Source organism: Carettochelys insculpta, chromosome 31, assembly GCF_033958435.1.
Source record: "Carettochelys insculpta isolate YL-2023 chromosome 31, ASM3395843v1, whole genome shotgun sequence".
Classification (NCBI taxonomy): Eukaryota; Metazoa; Chordata; order Testudines; family Carettochelyidae; genus Carettochelys; species Carettochelys insculpta.
Window position 1 is genome coordinate 4,579,231 of NC_134167.1, and position 18,365 is coordinate 4,597,595.

An 18,365-nucleotide genomic window follows, 5' to 3' on the forward strand; every position below is an offset into this window, starting at 1 on the left:
CACGTCACCTGGATTTGCTGGTCCTGGGACCTGTGTAGACAGTCTCCTGCACGTCAGCTGTTTGCTCGAGGCAGCCACATACAAGGGAGAAAAAAGTCAGATTAGCTCATCCCTGTGCTGAGGCAGGATTCTTCCCTAGAGTCCATTGGGCCATTTTGTTCCACCGTGTCCCCCGGGGGAGACTTGTCCCACTGTCCGAGAGATCTCACCAGTCCCAAGTTTTGATCTTGGCCCGTGTCAGGGAATAAGAGAAGCCCAACCAGCTGCCAACATCAAGTCCCCTAGGAACGTGGGCATCAGGATGGCATTAGCAGCTTGGATGCTGAGAACAGGCTCAGAACGAGAAGTCTCCAGAATAAGCTGCCACCCCAGCAGGGGTCGCCGTACAGAAGGGCAGGCAAAGTGAAGCGGGGGTGAATCTTAGGGGTCACTACAGGGAACGCTCTGGCACAAAGGGAAGTCCTGCCTGGGGTTGGATCTATGTCCAAAAAGTTAATCCCTTGAGTTCACATTTCCCCTTGCACCTCAAGTTCACTTTTCTTTGTGCCTCAGAGAATTGACGTACAAAAATAGAACATCTTTGTTTAAAAAACTAAGGGGCGTGGCAGGGTGTGCGGGCAGTCGGATCCTCTGCGCCGCAGGAGGGTGGGCAGGATGCACAGCAATGTGCAGCAGGGGGCAGTGGTGCTCACGGTGTGTGCACATGTTACAGAAGGGGGCAGCGGTGTGCAGCGAGGCAGATGGTCCGGCTCTGCGTACAGCATGGGGCAGCAGCGTGGCTCTGTGTGTGGGCAGTGCCATACAGAGTACAGGAGGGCGGCAGGCACTACGTGAGGGGCCGGGGGGCGCGGGTGCGCTTGGTCCGGCGCGTTGGGGAGGAGGAGCCCACGAACTCAAACTGCTTTTGCCGCTCGGCGTTGTTGGGGAAGGCCAGCTGGCCACGGTAGAGGCGCTTGATGAAGTGCGCTTCCCGCTGGTTCTGGCGGCTCTGGGTGGCTTTGCGAGGGCGGCCCTTGCGCGTGAAGGCCATGTACCAGCCCTCGTGGCGGGCGTTCTGGAAGGCGGTGTAGTTGTTCTCCAACACGATCTCCGTGAAGATGCAGTCTTTGCTCTTGCCATTGGGCTGGAGGGAAGGAAGGGGAGAGAGTGGGTTAATTAAGCAATGAAAATAAGTCAGGGTGCTTCTGATCCTGGGCCACATGTTTTGCCATTGGGAGCAGAATTAAGACCAGGGTTGCCAAACCACATGGGAGCCAGCTGAGCTCCCCAGACCGCTGTATGCAGGGAACCCCACCACCAAAGAGGTAGGAGGGGAGTCCAGTCTCTGTCCCACTCATTGCATGGCTACTGGTCTGAGGCTCCCAGCAAGAAGGCAATGTAATGCTACTCAGGGGTATTTTCTGGGGTCCCCAGGAGCTGGAACAAGACTCACCAAATTCACAGGATCACAAAAACGTCAGGCTGGAAGGGGCCCTGAGAGCTCAGCTAGTCCAACCCCCTCCCTCAGGCAGGACCGAGCCCAACCCTCTGACCAGCTCTTAGAAGCCTTTAATGCCCCTGAAAGCCGCTTCCAGAGCTCAACTACCCATAGAGCTGAAAGGTTTTCCCTAACAACCAGCCTCAAGCTCCCTCCCTGAAGACTGAGCCATTGCTTCTGTCACACCCTCAGTGGACATGAAGAACAAAGTTTCCACGGCACACAGGCCACACAGAGATGGCTGATCAACCCCACAGCCAGAACTGGACATCTCAGAGGTGTCAACCCCTCTAGTTCTTTTTCAATCCCCAGGAGGTCAGATCCGCAGTTCCCTTTTCTACCCCCTCAGCCACTCAGCCCGCCCCCTCCCCCCCCCACCTACCTGCAGTTTGTCTTGGGTCCTGCCTTCTCCCTAGAACCACCTGGAGGGGTGGGGGGAAATCAGCTTCTCTTTCCTCCTCCACGTGATGGAGGGATCAAAGACCAAGAAAGCCCCCGAGTACCGCTCCCACTGACGTGGGCCTTCCACAGCTGAGTCAGGGCTCTCTGGAAGCACCACAAACATCACTAAAGCTCCTTTCCCACATCTCACTGTCACTTCCAATTAACAGGAAGCAGTGAGAGTGCCCTGCAGTCTTTCTACCTCACTGTAATGCCTGATCAGGGCCAAAGAGACTCCAGCCGTGGGAGCTGCCCCATAGCAGGGCCCTGTCCAGGCCAGCCAGGACGCCAACAGAAGGAGAATGACCCTCGGGGAGCTCAGATGCCTCATGTCCCCCATCACCCATTGCAGTGTGTCTAAGGAAGCACATGCCTCTAGATATGCCTAGAGTGAGCCAGGGAGCAGTGCACGCCTCCAGACTAGCGCAGAGGGGCTTGTGAGCATGCAAAGGAGGGCAGATTTCGGGCAGCACCGCCGAGGTCTGCAAGTGCACTGCTGTGGCACAGCCTGCTGGGTGGCTGCAGAAGCACAGGTGGAGGGAGCCAGCTTAGCTGCACTGACTTAAGCGGAGCCCTGTTGAGGTTCCAGTCCATGATTTTTATACCACTCCAACAGAACCAGTGGCTGGGTCACATTTCGTCATCTTGGCAATGGGTTCTGATCAGAGGAGAGATGTTATGGAGTCAGGCTTGCCAGGCCAGTGGGTATCATTAGATCATCTCGTCTGAACCTTTGCCAATCATGGGACACCCCATTATTTCATGTACTGTGTTTCACTCCATTACCCACATACTCAGCTCGGTCACTGTTGTTTGGCTAAAGCATCTCATCCAGAAAGGCCTCCAGCTCTGACCTGAGGACACTAAGAGATGGCGACTCAACCTCTTCCCTGGCAGCATCCTACCCCTTCATACAGCTTGGAAGCCACATTCCTTGACCAGGCTGGGGGAAAGGCACAGAAGGGTGAGCGGTAGGCAGAGGGAGATCCCTGGCTGTGACTCACTTTTCCAATGAGCTTCCCCTTCTTGCTCATGCAGATGTACTTCTGGCTCTCGGCTCCCTTGATGCGGACTCGGCTCCCGAAGGTGTCCGTCTCCACGATCAGCTTTGCTGCAAGGAGGAGAGAGGGAGGGAGAAAACAAAACTAAACTCCTTCCCCCAGAGCCTGAGGAGGCGACGGCCAGTTTGCACAGCAGGGATTGGTGTGTGCACTCAGGCCCCCGTGGAGATCCACAGGTGTCCAAGACACAGACTGTGCTACCAGGCGTGAGGTGATCTTGGCTCTACAGGACAGATAACCCAGAGCAGCCGGCTAACTCCAGTACACTTCCCAGCTCGGCTACACGCTCCCCAGGTGACTGTGGGCAAGACACATGGGGCACCTCTACTCGTGGAGCCGTGATGTGATTCCCAGAGGAAGGAGATGGGCCGAGCTAGCATCCCAACACGGAGGTGCAACTGCTGCAGTGGAGGGGCTAACTGCCCAGGGCACCCAGCCGTCTCAGACAACAGGCACTTGTTTGGGGTGGCTAGCCGCTCACATCACTGCCGTCATGCTCCGTGCTGAGGGCGTTTGCTCCAGCGGAGCTAACGGAAGTAGATCTCCTCAAGCCAGAGGCTGAGGTAGAAGTGCAGGCACACACGGGGATACTAGCATTGCCCAGCCTCCAGGAGGGGCTGTGGGGGCAAAGCTCGTTAAATCTTCCCTGCACACAGTAATTTCCACTCAGTAGCTAGTGGGGGCATGAGACAGAAAAAGAAGGTAGAGTGACCCAGCAGGAAAGCTGCTGGAAGCGATGGCTGGAGCAGCGGTGCTAACAGCCACCGTGGGGCCCCAGGGCAAAGCAGGAGGGGGTCCCTCTCTGCACCCAGAAGGGGGCAGGGCCAAGAGCAGGAAGGCGCCGCACACCAAGGTGCTGGGCCCCCTTCACTCTCACAGCCGTGTGGAGCCAGAGCAGCACCCTGGGCTCCTTTGAAGTCCTGGGCCCGTGGGAATTGCCCCCTTTGCCCAACCTGTTGATGGGCCTGTGCTTGAGTGTCTAGGTCCCTGGTTTGCACTCCTGTCCTTCCCTCTCCAGCAAGCCCCTGCCAGTAAGCAGGGCTGGCCTGTCCATCGATGAAGCACATGCCCTGCACAGATAACGTGCCCACTTACGTCAAGGCAACAGGGTCGATGAAACGTGGGCGAAAGCCCAGTTTGCAGCCAGAGCTGCTTCTCTGATCAAATCAGGAAGTAAAAGAGGCACCTGTTTATACAGGAGCCAGCATGGCCTAAAGCCTTGTGTCCAACCCGTTCTACTCTACAGCAAACTAGCCACATTACGCTGACAATGTATTTCTTGTGCAAGCCAACCAGCCACCCGTGGTTATTGGCTAGCTCGTTGGACACTACAGGTCTAAAGGGTAAGGTCTGGAGCCACAATCAGCTCCTGGCCCTAGCATGTGTCTTTGAGCAATTAATTTCATCCTCTGTTTCTCACTCCCCTCAGTTGTCCATTGTGTCTAGTTAGAGGGTAAGCTGCTTGGGGCAAGGACAGAAGCGGTAGCAACTGTAACACTGCAGCTAAGAAGCAATTCTGCCTCTGCCCTGTGAAAAAATGACCAAAACCTTCATGTAGGCACGTGAGGAACAATGGCCGCTACCAATATTCAATGCCTTCAGAACGACAGTTGCCAAAGCCAGGACTCTGGACAGGGTTATTGCCATTGCGCAGGGAACGCAGCTTTCAGTTTTAGACTTTCATCCAGCCAGTCGAGAGTTCATTCCATATTCTTCAGTTAGAACCCCTGGGGCGCGGTGTGTTCCATTGACACCGCTGTCTGCGAGCCCACAAAAAGAGGAATATCATTGCAACCAAGGATCTAGCCTGCACCTGTGTTTAATTAACAGTTGCCTGCATCTGTGTGTGTTGGAATGAATCTGGAGAAGGATCTGGAAGGTGCAAGACCTGGAAGCTGTTGAGTTGGGCTGTTTTAACTTCAGACAACCTTTCCCTTTTTAGTGGAAATGCCATATTTTTCAAAGGAAATTCAGGGGCATCTTCTGAGATTCTTTAGCACATGACCAGCCCAAAGCCAGAGCAATGGTGAAGAGCAGATTCCAGTAGCAGAGCAGCCCGTGAGTAAGTGTAATTACTGCAAGAGGGCTTTGTTTTCTGCAAAATATAATGCTGTTCTTGCTTGAAATTCAGTCCCATGTAGACAGCCAGGATCATGCCTATGTACCACTTATTAGCAGCACAAGTGTAGTGTGTAGGAAACTCAGGGTATATCCCAGTCAGGGTTGATCTTCTGGGGTTTGATTCTGCATACCTAGTGAGGATGTGCTAAACTGAATTAGCAGGGGTCGACCCTGATACTCCACATTATCATGAGGAGTAAGGGAGGTGGACAGGAAAGTTTCTCCTGTTGACCTCCCTTAGTGAGGACAGCCAAATAAGTCGATCATAGACCAGTTGATTCCAGCTATGCAATTGCCATAGGTTGGAATTGTGCAAGTAGGACCTACTTTAAGTTCTAGTGTAGCCCTGCCCTCAGTTGTGAAGCAGGAGCCATTCGTGTCAGGCTCTGTACAAAGCCACACTTACCTAACTCTAGAAATACAAAACTCTCAGCTTTTACTTAAAAATAGCTTCTAGCCCTTCTGGCTATTGGGAAAAGCTAGAAAACATGAGCTGTGTGCATCCTAAAGACTCAGCAACCACATGGCAAATAAGAAGAACCCTAAACACAGCAATTTTTAAATGACTTTTAAGCCAGTCTCATGGTTTTTGGAGGGCCTCAGAAGTGCTGCCCTCCAAAATTTGGGAGCCTTTTATATTTTGAGCGCTTTGGTGGTGGGCGTTGTTTAGGAATGCTTGAGGGGTGGGCACACGGCACTGAGGCCCTCCAAAACAGACATAAGTGGTGCAGTTTCTGGGCTAGACCCCACGTGGAAGGGTGACTTTCCGCCTAAGGACATCCCAGACTCTGGTCCCTAGCCATAAAAACTCATCTGTGCTGTTGCCTTTTCTGCAGGTCTCTGCTCCATCCTGCTGCCCTGCAACATGCACAGGGCAGGGTTTCCGTGAAGTCAGCTGTCCCGTGAGAGGCATGCAGGGCAGCGCACAGGGCCCAGGTACAGTGATGAATTCACTGAAATTACCGAACAACTAAAGCTCTTGGATTTTGGGGCCCAGCGGCTTTGAATTCAGGCACTTTGGCTTTCATCCCCCTTCTATATAAGATCCTCCCAGGCAGAACAACCACAGTTATAAACTGGCCACGAATGAATTCAGGGCTGGAAATTAGAAGGCTTGTAGTCATTCCAGGAGTGGCCTTCCAATAGGAGTAGTCAGTGCCAGGAACCTAACTGGGATGGGGCTCGAGATACTGATGAACAGGACGGTCTGATGGGGTGGCATGTGCAGCAGCTCCCTTGGCCCCTCTGAGTACCACTTGTTCCAATTCCTTATGGGCTTTGAGCCAAAAATCTCTCCTCAATCACCCCTGCCCTTTAGAGTGGTCAGAATCCCAGGCTCAGATTTGGTGGCTTACGGCCTAAGGAAAAGCTTCTCTGCACACTTGGACGAGTAGCAGGATCTAATTCTAATGCAGCAGAATGTTCCGCCTGTCTCCCACTGCTAGTCTGTTGCAGCTGCTAAATCAAGCGAATTGGGGAGTCTTCGTTTTGCTTGGACAATGGGGAGTTTTGGACTGAATCCTGTTCTCCGTTACATGGATGAAACTCCCTAAAGTGGGACTGGCTCCAGTTATAAAGAACACAATCCATCTCCTGGAGGAGGTGATAGGACACTGACTTTAATGGGTGTTGGACTGAAGCCTAAGCAAGTGCAGAAATTGGCACATGGGGGCATCGGAGCCTGGGAAGCTCACACCAAGGTTTCTTTGCAAAGTCTCTTATCTGCTGCACTCTGGGGGAAACATTCCCCTTTTTGTTTAGAATGAGGCTGTTTCAATCAAATGCGACAATTAAGTTTTTAGCACCTCTCCTTGATTTGGCTGCAGCTGCCTTGCCACCAGCTTTCTGATCAAGCCTTACTGTCCCGGTTAACTGATCTTGAACAAATTCCTCAACAAACAGATCCCCCTCCCCATGGGATAAGTTTCAATCATTATGTTTTGGATGAGAACTCCTGTCCTGAAAAGGAGGGTTCTTTTTATCTGTTGGCATTACAAACAGCGCCCTTTAGAACCAGTAATATCTCTGTCAATCCTTAAAATAATCATGTGCACACCTGAAGTCCAAACAAGCTCTCAGAGCCATGACTTTTGGATCAGATTTATGTTTAACCCCCAAATAAACTGATCAAATACAAATGGAGCAAGAGTTGAGTGTAATGTCACCCTAGAAGAATCTGAGGCTCTATTGCTCAATTGTGACCGTGACAAGCCACTGTATGTTTGAAGCATCACAGTCTCTGAGGGTAATCAGAGCTTTTCCAGTAGCCTTTAGAAGAGACATTTCCACAACTACAATCCCTGGATTTTGCTAGATTCTCATGGTGAAAGATGATATAGTCAAAGGGACTTTTGAAATTGAATACAGTGGGGTCAAGATGTCACCAAAGATTCAGGGCCAAACATGCTAGGGATCAGCTGGACTGGCTTTAGCTAGTTCTATTCGACCAGAATTGCTTTTAAAATTCTCACCCTACCAATTGCCAGTAAATCTTAGTTTGGTTTCTAACGCATAGCCTTGTTCAGCTGGCTGCATTGCAGCATGGCTGTCAAACCAGTCTCTATCTCTTCCTTGCGAAGATATACGTAAGCAACCCTGTGCCAGGGACGCGACTGCTCGGTGTCAGTGAAGTGCCTCGGGCACAGGGGATGTACCTCGATCCATGTTTTACAGACACAGAAGCTGAGCCATGGCGCAGGGATGTTGCACGGTGATGCACTGGCAAGAGTGGGACTAAAACCGGGACGTCACAAGCCAGGCAGCCCTGCTCTAGGCACTAGTTCTCCCCAAACGGAGAAGAGAGGCGAGAGTCCTGGCTCTCAGACTCCCTGCTCTAAAGGCGCAGTGACATATCCCCAAGAATTCCAACACCTAGCCCAGTCCTACTCTGCTCTAAACACAGAGCCTTCCCTGAGCCGGCATCAGAACCCAGCTACGTACACCCCTCGTTTCCTGCTCTCACCACTGCTTCTTGCTGATCAGTCACTATTATTTGCAGCGTGACAGCACTTAGGTGCCCCAGCCACAGACCAAAGCCCCATTGTGCTAGGTGCCACGCAGAGCCAGGACAAGGAGGTGACCCCTGCCCCAAGGAGTTTACACTCTAACCCGAGGAGTGTGACACATCCCTGTGTTGGAAGCGGCCTCTCTGACCAGCTTCCAGATGTGGAATCTGCACCGCTGACAACAATTTCCAGGTGTAGCTGATACAGACACATGGTGGTCACTCAGAATTGAAGTGCATTCCCTACCAGCCGGCCTCTGTCCATCACAGATGGCAGAGATCCAGCCATGTGCTCTGGTGGGAGGGGGTGGCTCCTGCTTCTTACCGAATTTGTTGCCGTCCTCTGCCGTGGCGGTGATCCTTTTGCCATTCACTTGGACGTGCTTGCCACTGGTCCGGCTGTAGAGCTGGTACTCCCTGATCTGCCTTCGGCTCAGCTGGTCTGTCATGGCGCCCTGGTCCCTCACGTACTGGTTAAAATTAGGAGACGGTTGATTCTCCCCCTTTGTTTACAAAGGGAAAAATAAAATCAATTTGTTTTGGACAGCCCCACAGGCATGGCAAGGGGAGCCATCGCTGGGCCGTCCCGGCCAAGAGATCACAGACAGGACAGGGGACCAAGTCTGGCACTTGACGGGAGGTCACATACATGAACAATAGAACCTGGCTTGAAATAGGAAGCACCCCAGGCTGGGGTCTGCATGCAGTGTCACTGTATTCCATGCAACCCGTCTGTACCCTTCAAATCCCAGGATCCCAGGGGGCGCAGCGCTGACTGCGAGATGCAGCTGGTCTCCCCTGGTTTGGCTCTGTGCCAGAGAGATAGTGACCCAAAGTCATTGCCGCCTGACGGCTGTTCGCTAACCCACAAGAGATGCCCATAACACTTGACACCAATGTTTTTGCTAATCTTTTCCATCCGTGTGCGGAACAAATTCATCTTCACGGAGGCAAGCGCCAATGCGCACCACCAGTAGGAGCCAAAAACCTAGATGGGTGGCAACTGAGTCCATCCCACGTGCACAGCTTCCAGGGAAGACTGCCTGCCACTGCTGATGGAACTAGCTGGCAGCCTCAACAGCAGGCTGAATGGGGCCCAAAGACCCAGCTGCCCTCTGACACGCAGAGACGCTGGATCAGAGCGAGGTCGTGTGCGGGTGCAGGGCTGGCAATGGACTTTGCTGGCCCCTGGGCAATGTGCATGGTGGGGGGAGGTTCTTGGATCGGAAGGAGCAGGGCTACAGGCAACCAGCCCTCAGCACCACCCAGGCTGCACTGCACCTCCCTTGGCCAGCCCTTCGTGCTGCCCAGACCTGGCCGTGCCGGGCTCAGGAACTGGTTTAAAGGGCCCAGGGCTCCAGCTGCTGCTGCTGTCACTGTAGGGGCAGTGGTGGCCTGGCAGCGCTGGCTATTTCAAATCACCATGCCTGGGGGCCAACTACCCCATTGCCTCGCCCCTTGGCGGTCTTGTGTGCATGTGTAAGCTAGCACTGCTACTCACAGCCCTGCTCCTGTCCTGGGGATGCACAGATGGCTGCCTTCTACAAAGGGTTAATCCGGGCCCCTCTCTCACAACTTGCCTACCTGCCCAAGACCCATCCCTGGAGAGCCATCCTGCTGAAAAACAACATCACCTGTTTCCGTTATTTCTTTGCTCGTTGGGACTGTCACTCCTCTAGCACAGCAAAACCGATCACTAGAGGGGAGACGATTCCCCTTCGGTGCCTGTTTAAACCTATCTCCTCCCTGCCGCTGTGCCAGTCTCTCCATGTTATATATAAACCTTATTTCTTATGTAATAATCTACCTACAGCCATCCAGCCAATATAACATTATCCAATGTAAACCTTCCATCTACCATAAATAGCCAGCATCCAGAGGCCCACTCGAACACTCTATTATGATTATCGTTTTCAGCATTGTAGCATGTAGAAACCCCAGTCCTGGAGCAGGACCCCCGCTGTGCTTGGTGCTGTACAAACATTGAACAAAAAAGACAGCTCCTGCCCTAAAGAGCTTCCAATTTAAGTAGCTATCTATTCCATGCCCCTCACCATGGCATCTGGCCACCTTGCCAGTGCAATTCTTCAAACACAGGACTTGTTAGCACTGCTGGAGGGATGTAGAAGAGATGAGGCAGTAACAGTGTCCTCCCCTCTCCCCGGTCCCCTGAATCCCAGGGTCATTATATCAACAGAAAACAAACAAAACACAGAGAGGGAAAGGAGCAGAAATCCTTCAAAATTATGAGTCTCCCAATTGTGATATGTCATGAATGTAGTAATCAAAGAGGCCCTGGGTTGTCCTGTCCCTGCTGTGCTGACAGCAAAGACCCTGGGGTAGTGTGTATTTGAGGGTCTCCCTGGAAGATTATGCCCAGGCAAACTGCAAGCTCACATCACACAGAAGGCCAGCTGCTTCCACCACATCCCTGTGCTATTAGCACACAAACCCTGCTGCTGCCTGTCTCACACATTCCCTGGGAGCCCCAGGACCCTTGCTGGGAGCCAGACTCAGCCTCAAAACTGACAAATACTGGAAAGCAGGGACTGGAAATCACCAAAGGGCAAGTCAGCTGGAGCACTCAGCATCTGCAGCAAACACTTCCAATGCACACCTTCACCCGAACTGAAGGGGGATCTGCTGATGCTGGCACAACCACTGTGCTGATGGATGCCAACACCCACGCCAGAAGCAAAAGGCAAATCAGAATTTCACTGCTGGCCCTCAGCTCCGGAACCCCAGTGCACCCCAGAACTGTCCCAGGACCTGAGTCCCACCTGGAGACTCCCAGCTGCCCCTAGGATCCCGAAGCAGATGTTATATCAGAGTCTCAGAGAGCAAAGGACCAATAGTATTACTGCCCATTGTTTGAGCCACCCTGAGGTGTGCCTGAGCCCAAGGGATGGAAATGGTTAAGACCCAGGTAACCCTGACAAGGGACCCGCAGCTGCAGGCTGTGGAGGAAGGTGAATGCCCCACCTGAGGTCACTGCCAATCTTCCATCCCTATCCCACCTCTGGAGATCAGGGAGCATGGACCTAAGAACCAAGCAGCTGGAAGACAGCGTGATCGGCACCTCCTCAGAGCCCTGTCCCATCTCTCGCTGTGGTCATCCCAATGCTACTGAGAAAGACAAACCATAAAAAAGCCAGAAAGCATTGGGAGAGAAAAAAAAATCCCCTCCTGACCCCAGCAGACAGCCAGCGGAAACCCTGAAGCATGAACTTTTGGGAACATAAGACGTAGCTGGAAGTGAGCCCCAGGGCCCCAAGCCCTTCCCCACCATCACGAGCAACCCCGTCACACACTGGCGCACAACAGCTGTCAGCTGGGAGAGAAATGCTAAGGAACATCCAGACTTCAAAACGCAGGCTAACCACAGACCATCCACCCCTGGGTGAGCCCAGCCCTCTCTCACCTGTAGGGGGAGGGGGCTTGTTCTCAGCCAGCCCCAACAAATCACAGCCTGGTAAAGGCACTGAACACCTGCCCTCCACTGCCAGCCAGGCCCTGAGACAGGCTGAGTGGCACGGACAACCGAATGTGGTTGCAAACACAGAGTGGCTCCGCAGTAGCACACAGAAGTGTTCCACTGGGGAAGGCCATTCTACTCCATAGCTCAGCCCTCCGTTACAGCTGACTAAGGATGGGCAGAAGCCCACTCCGAGGGATGTAAATGAAGTGATGTTGAACCCACTGCCGGAGCTCAGATCTGGAAACTCCCCATCAGGAGGAGCAACTAAACATGGCATTACCGAATCAGCACCGTGATGCATCTTCCATGTCAAGCACTTGCTTCCAACCATCACATGCCAGGCATGACTACAGCCACGTGGGGCTCTGTGACTTCCTTTCACTGGGTCACAGGAGCCCTTTTCCCTTTGGTTTCAACCAGTGTGAAGTTCCCAGCCCTAGTTTTTGTTTTCCACGTCAGACCTAGAAAACGCAACATGAAACTTGGGTCTGATTCCCTCGTCTGCTTGCTTCAAACAGGATCAACTCAAGACCATACACTGGCCCAAGTGTGCTCCAGACTAAGCCTGAACTGCCTTGAAAGTTGCCTCAATCTTTTACAAACATGACAACACACCAAATCTTTTTATCAATGCAGTAAACCAGAGAAGACTGATGCGTAGGTGGGTCTACATGCCTGTGTGTCCAAGCAGATAGACTGAATTTCCTCCTCAAAGATACACTTAAGAAGAGGGCCAGATTCTGCTCATGGTTAAGCTCAGGCTTCAACCCTCCTGGCCACAAGCTCCTATGGATTCAGATGATGTGAGAGCAGAATCTACAGCTCAGCCTTTAATGAAGACTAACTTCAGTGGCGTTACTCCTGATATACACCAGCAGAACTGACAGCAGAGTTAGCCTGCAGTGGTTCAGCTCACTCAGAAAGGCTGCTAAATAAAGTGTGTATTGTACCCAGTTGGGCTTTGTGACTTATGCTAATGCCCTAGCAGAAAACACACACTCCCCAACAGAAGAGTTATTGTATGGTAAATACCAGCTAATTACTACGGACATGCTGGTTAACTACAATGCTGATAATCTGCCATCCCTGTGATAGATACAGAGCTATCATCGAGCCACTAAACTGCAATCAATGTCTTTAACTTTGCATTTTATGAGTATGAGAAAGGGTCATTTAATCTCTATGCAAGTAAAGTAGGAAGCTCTGCTTTGAAGAGCTCAGACTGACATTTTTAAAGCTCCTTAAGAGATTTGGACATGCAATGCACAATTCAAGTGGTCACTTTTTTAAAATATAAATTCTTGGGGTTTTTTTTGGGGGGGACAAGAAATGACTTTTTGATCAAAATACAAATGTTTATGGGAAAATTTTATTTTGGTCTGTTTTTCATTTCAAAATATGGAAACAAACATTTTTGGAAAAATATTTGGTTTTCGGTTAAAAATTGGTAAAGAGATTTGTGTTTGAAAACTATTCTGAAAATTTGTCCTGAAGCCCAAACACTGTACTTTTTACCAGGAAATATTTACCCAAACCGATCATCGAAAGCTGGAAAAATTCTATATATTTCTGAGAAAATTAGAAAAAAAAATATTGAAACAGGTCCAGATCTCTAAGCCATCATTAAATATCTCAACGAGAATGTAGATCTTTAGCTTGTGCTTGACACTCATGTAAATCCATCTGCAGCTATGTTATGTTGCTCCATTGCCTTCAACGGAATACCAGTGATTTACGCCTGCTGACTTCACTGGGGCCAGGATTCCATTCAGCTATTGCCATAGCAGAATGGAGATCTCAAATGCCTATTGCTAAATCAGTGTGCAACCCTGCTCCCATTCTGCTGAGCATTTTGCCTTTGACTTCAGGTGGTGCTGGATCACATCCTGCCTTTGTGTCACTTGAATCTGCCCCAGATTTCTCAGAGAATCCAAGTGCTGGTCAGAGATTTTCCATTACATCCATTTCAGTTCATCAGAAACATCCAAAGTATTGTGATGTGGGCCACTGGGTTGGCTCACAACTTCTTGTAGACCATGGCTCCCACCATATTGCACATATGAAATAATACTAAAACTGTCAAGTATGGGAGGGGGAGCCGTGTTAGTCTGGATCTGTAACAGCAACGAAGGGTCCTGTGGCACCTTATAGACTAACAGAAAAGTTTTGAGCATGAGCTCTCGTGAGCACAGAGCATCTGATGAAGTGAGTCTGTGCTCACGAAAGCTCATGCTCAAAACTTTTCTGTTAGTCTACAAGGTGACACAGGACCCTTCGTTGCTAATACTAAAACTGGTAACTTAAACACAGATGGGATCTCCATGTATTAATATTGTTACTATGGGGAATATGCACTATGTGGTATATTTCATATGATGACTTGACACCTTCTTACCAGAATTTTCAGACAGGCTAAAATCTCACCATCAAGGCCAGATTTCCCAAATTGCTTGGCCTCCATTTGGGCACCTAAATCCAACAGGTTGAGAGATTTTCCAGAAGACTAGGCATGTCTCATGCAGAGTAATTTTGCAAACCTGGCCAAGAGTGTGAGCTCTCCTCTATTATTTTACAGGATGGTCACACTTTCTAGCAAGCTTCTGGTTACAAATAGTTAATGAAAGGTTAATTGATGCTCGATAAATGCTTTAGTGAATGGTTATCAGAACCCAACAGGATGAAAGTCTGCTTATAATCACAGCTTACCATCAAAACCAGAGTTTCTTAAACTTTTTGACACCCCAGAACACTAAACAAATTTTTTTAAATGCGGAACACCTGTGAAAATTTTCTCTGAAAATATTTGTTTTCAGACCCCACTCCCCTTCAAAAGCCAAACAGCAACATATACAGCCAAAACAAAGTAATGAAGTGATTTAATCAGGTGTCATAGCAATGAAGAAGTAACATTGTATCTGTTTATCATCTTCAATTGGTTGTTTGCGGTAAAACCTTGAATTGTTTTTCCAAATCCTCGTGGCACACCTGCAAGTTGTTCACAGAACACCAGGGTTCCACTTGCAGAACATAGTTTAAGAAACACTGGTCTACACCATCTTCAACTGATGTGCTTATAAACACCCATGCGGTAGGCTGCTCATCCCGGTCACACATAACAGGGGCTAATCATTTATTAATCCTTTATAACCAATTTCTCAATGGGCCCACAAAGGGCAACTGTTATATTTACTGTGAGGTGCTAAAGGCCAGGACTTTCACAGTACACACAACTGTACAACACTACTCGTGCACCCTTACACAAGCGGCCTCACAGACATCAATGAGTGCTTGTGTGAATGCTCACCAGCACGAATGAGGCTGGCATGACAAGCCCTAGGTAGGATGAGACAGGAGAGGCAGCCTCCAACCACAGATGTTAAGTGACTAGCCATTTTGGTGCCCCATGTGAGAAGCTTTAAAGCACCATTGTTTTCAAATGATGACCACTTAGCAGCATTCCCTCATTTTTTTTCCATCCATGGGTGGAATAAATTTTGCTGTACGCACTGAGGGATGTTTAGCTGTGCACCACCATTAGAAATACACATTGCCAGCTGTGGGTGCTCTGCTAATCATCTGGGCAATACCTGAAACTCTCCTGGGCAGCCATCCAAGTGCTCAGCTTACAAGGAACTCTGGTGCTCAGCTGTGTCCGGAAATCAGGACCCTTTAAGGTTTCCCACACAGGCACCCAGAGTCACGGCTAAAAAGTCTGGCATTGCACATCTGTCATCATGTGAACAGTCTAGTCCTGCCCGGCTCTGAGCACTCACAGATCCTGTACACTTCTATGACAGCACCTGGCACTCAGCCCCTCGCAGGACCAGACCCTTTGGCAAAGGCAATTGTCTTTTTTTGACTCCGGCCAGCTTGTGGAGCAGGGCTCCCCAGCCTTTACGTAACTAAACCCAGTGGGGACCCTCCCCGGCCTGCTGCTGTCTGTCCGCATCCATCAGGGCTCATTGCATCACACAGGCCTCGTGCGAACCCTGGCAATGGGGGACGAATGCAGGAGGAGCTGAGAGTCAGGTACAAGCCCCCTCTCTGCGAGGTACTAGAGCTGATCCCTTTTATTCAGCCAAAAGCCTCTTGCTGGGTTTTTTTGTTTTTGGCTCTGTTTCATTCTCCCCTTGAGTGATCTTTCTCTCTGCTTATTCCAGCTCACAGGGCAAAACCTCCCCCCTCCCCGCCTCCTCTTCCCCAGCTCCCTCACAAAGGGGGAGGGAGAGGGGCTAGCAAAGATCACAGCCAACGTTATCTTCGGGGCGGGGGGGGGGGGGGGGGCGGATATTCACAGGTCTTTAGTGTGGCTGCTGGCAGGGGGTGGACCTGGTGAGCAGCCCCCCAGCCCTCCCAGAGACAGCTGCTCATCACACAGGAGCTCAAGCATGGCTCTGGCCTTTGCCAGCCTCCCCCCCCCCACCATACACCCTCAGTGGGGGAAAGGCAAGTCTGTGCCACCTTTCACAGCCCCATCAAATGGCCCCCCACCCCCACAGGGGCAATTAAACCAGGCCCAGCATCACCATGCTAAGTTCCGCTGCATCCCTCAGCCTTTTTGTGTTGGGGAGGGGGGTAGGATCTCACTTCCTGCCAGGGTTCACTTTGGAGCCTTCGGGGTGGTTTCAGCCCCATCAAAGGCAGCTCCGGTCCCCACTTGTTCTCAAAGAGCAAAAGGCATTTATTTACCTCAGAAAGGTCCTGAGCCCATGTGAAGGAATCCAGGGCCAGCCTGTTGAAAGTGCTTTGCATCTAGCTGAGAGGGTGCTGGTATGGAACAGTGCATTTTAATAGCTTTTCTTGAGCTCACAAAAAGGGATGCTGCATCTTTAAAAGGCCTGGGGGCACGGGAGGAATTCCACCCCAAGGCACAGCAAGCTGCTCTGACTTTGCATTTAAAGCCAACGGGCCTGATTCTGCTCTCACTCGTGCTGAGGTACACCAGGAGTCGCTCCACTGAAGTGATTGGGATGGATCCCCAGCTGGTGTAAATTGGGCTGTCTCCACCAACATCAGTGCTCATTGACACTAGCTGTGGATCAGGCTGGCTGGGGTCCTACTGCTATAAATTGGTCTGAGAGGCCACTTTGTATAGTTCTGGAATTGGGCATGTCTTTTCAGTGACCTGTGTAGCAGCATAAGCCCCTATCTTGTAAAAAGTTACCCACAGGAGCAATCTCACTGACCCAAACTGTCTGTCTATTACATCTGCACCTAGGCAGACAATGTCATTTCCAAATCAATTAAAAGAAATACCTCCAAGATTATCTAGTCCTACAACGTATGGCCCTGAACTTTCAAACGTGCAGCTGAGTAATTTTACTCACAGAAGTAGTGCCATTGAGTTCAGTGGGCAAGATTCTGCTCCCAGTGTAACTGCATTGTCAGCGGAGTTACCCCTGGGCAATGCAGGTCTGCATTTAGAATTCACTCCCTAGGTTTACTTACATGAGTACAGTTACCCCAGGTACCTGGGTGTTTGCAGAAGAGAGCTCCTTAACTTTTCAAACTACACTATGTTTAAGAAGTTGAGTAATAAGAAATCAGTGTCACCAGCATTAGCAAAACAAAAGGGACAGGTAAAACTTTGATTTGGGTTGAGAGCACAACATTAGTTAGCTAATTGATTTCCAAGCACCACACACAAACCAATACATGCCACCTTTAGGATTAAAGCAGTGCACCACAGGAGAAAAAAAAGCAATTACTCTAGTTGCCAAAAGAGCTTTGGGTTTGAATACTATTGCAACCCTGCACCTCTAAACAATCTGGTTTTGTTGCAAAGCCAGACCACCACAAGTAAATCGAAAATCCATAAACTGATTTTTCGCATGGGGGTGGGAGTGGGGGGTGGGTGGATAGTAAAACAAACAGTCTGTTGCAAGACGTACCTGGGTTTGACAGGAGAGCATTAAGAGCTGGAAACATCTGTATTTGGAAACAAAAGAGAGAGAGAGAAAATACACAGGGTTTTGTTTGAGGGTTATTCTGTCTACTATTAATACACTATTGATTAAATCATGTAGCAAGTCACTGGAACAAACTCGCTGGAGGAAAGGGGGGAGCGCTTACATGGAAAGGTTTTGGAGGTTGACGTGCTGCATGTCGCTTGCCCAAATGAAAAAAGAGAGAAATACATAAAAAGAAATAAACCAGCTCGGAGCTGAGCTCTCTCCCCCCAGACCTCCCAAAGCTGCAGAGATCTCTTAGGGCTGGCTCATTCCTGGGGGTGAAGCTAAGGAGCTCAGTCCGCTCTGCTCCGCTGTAGGCTGAACCCTTCAGTAAAAGCAGTGCCAGAAAAACCCTCACTTCTTGCACCTTTAAAACCACATGGGATCATAAAGTGCCTGGAACAAAAATTGATACAGTGCATGGAGAAGGCTGGAGCAGCGCATCCATTCTCTTCCTTCCTGTCTTTTCTAAGTGTTACCAGGGTCCAGGCTGTCCTTGAAGAACCTTCAGAGCATCCAAGTTTGTTGCATCCATCTTCCCTCTCCTCCCCAACCTGCCCCCAAGTAAAACGCTTGCTGCTTTCCTCAGTTTAGTCCTTGGGTTGCATCCCTTCTGCAGGCTGGTCCTTGCCTCCTCCTACTTGGGAAGGTGGCTCCAGGCAAGGCGTTCCCAGCTGGGGAGGAGAAGACACTTGAGAGGCACTGGCTGCAGTAACTTCCAAGCTTAGCTCCAGCAGAGAGGTTACATGAGGAAGAAGGGGCTCAGTGGCAGCCCTCTGCTAGCACTTTGCATGTGTCAGCCCTGAAAGCTTAGAAGAGCTTCTGCAGACAG

General features: G+C 50.5%; 1 protein-coding gene across 1 annotated transcript; it reads right to left on the bottom strand.

Moving 5' to 3' along the window:
* Positions 1 to 826: 826 nt before the first annotated feature.
* Positions 827 to 17,686, bottom strand: FGF17 (fibroblast growth factor 17). The gene is made up of 5 exons (XM_074981783.1): positions 17,655 to 17,686; positions 17,474 to 17,510; positions 8,430 to 8,607; positions 2,923 to 3,029; positions 827 to 1,123 (listed from the first exon to the last, which is right to left on the bottom strand). Exons 1-5 carry the CDS (start codon positions 17,684 to 17,686, stop codon positions 827 to 829), a joined length of 651 nt encoding a protein of 216 aa, XP_074837884.1.
* Positions 17,687 to 18,365: the final 679 nt, after the last annotated feature.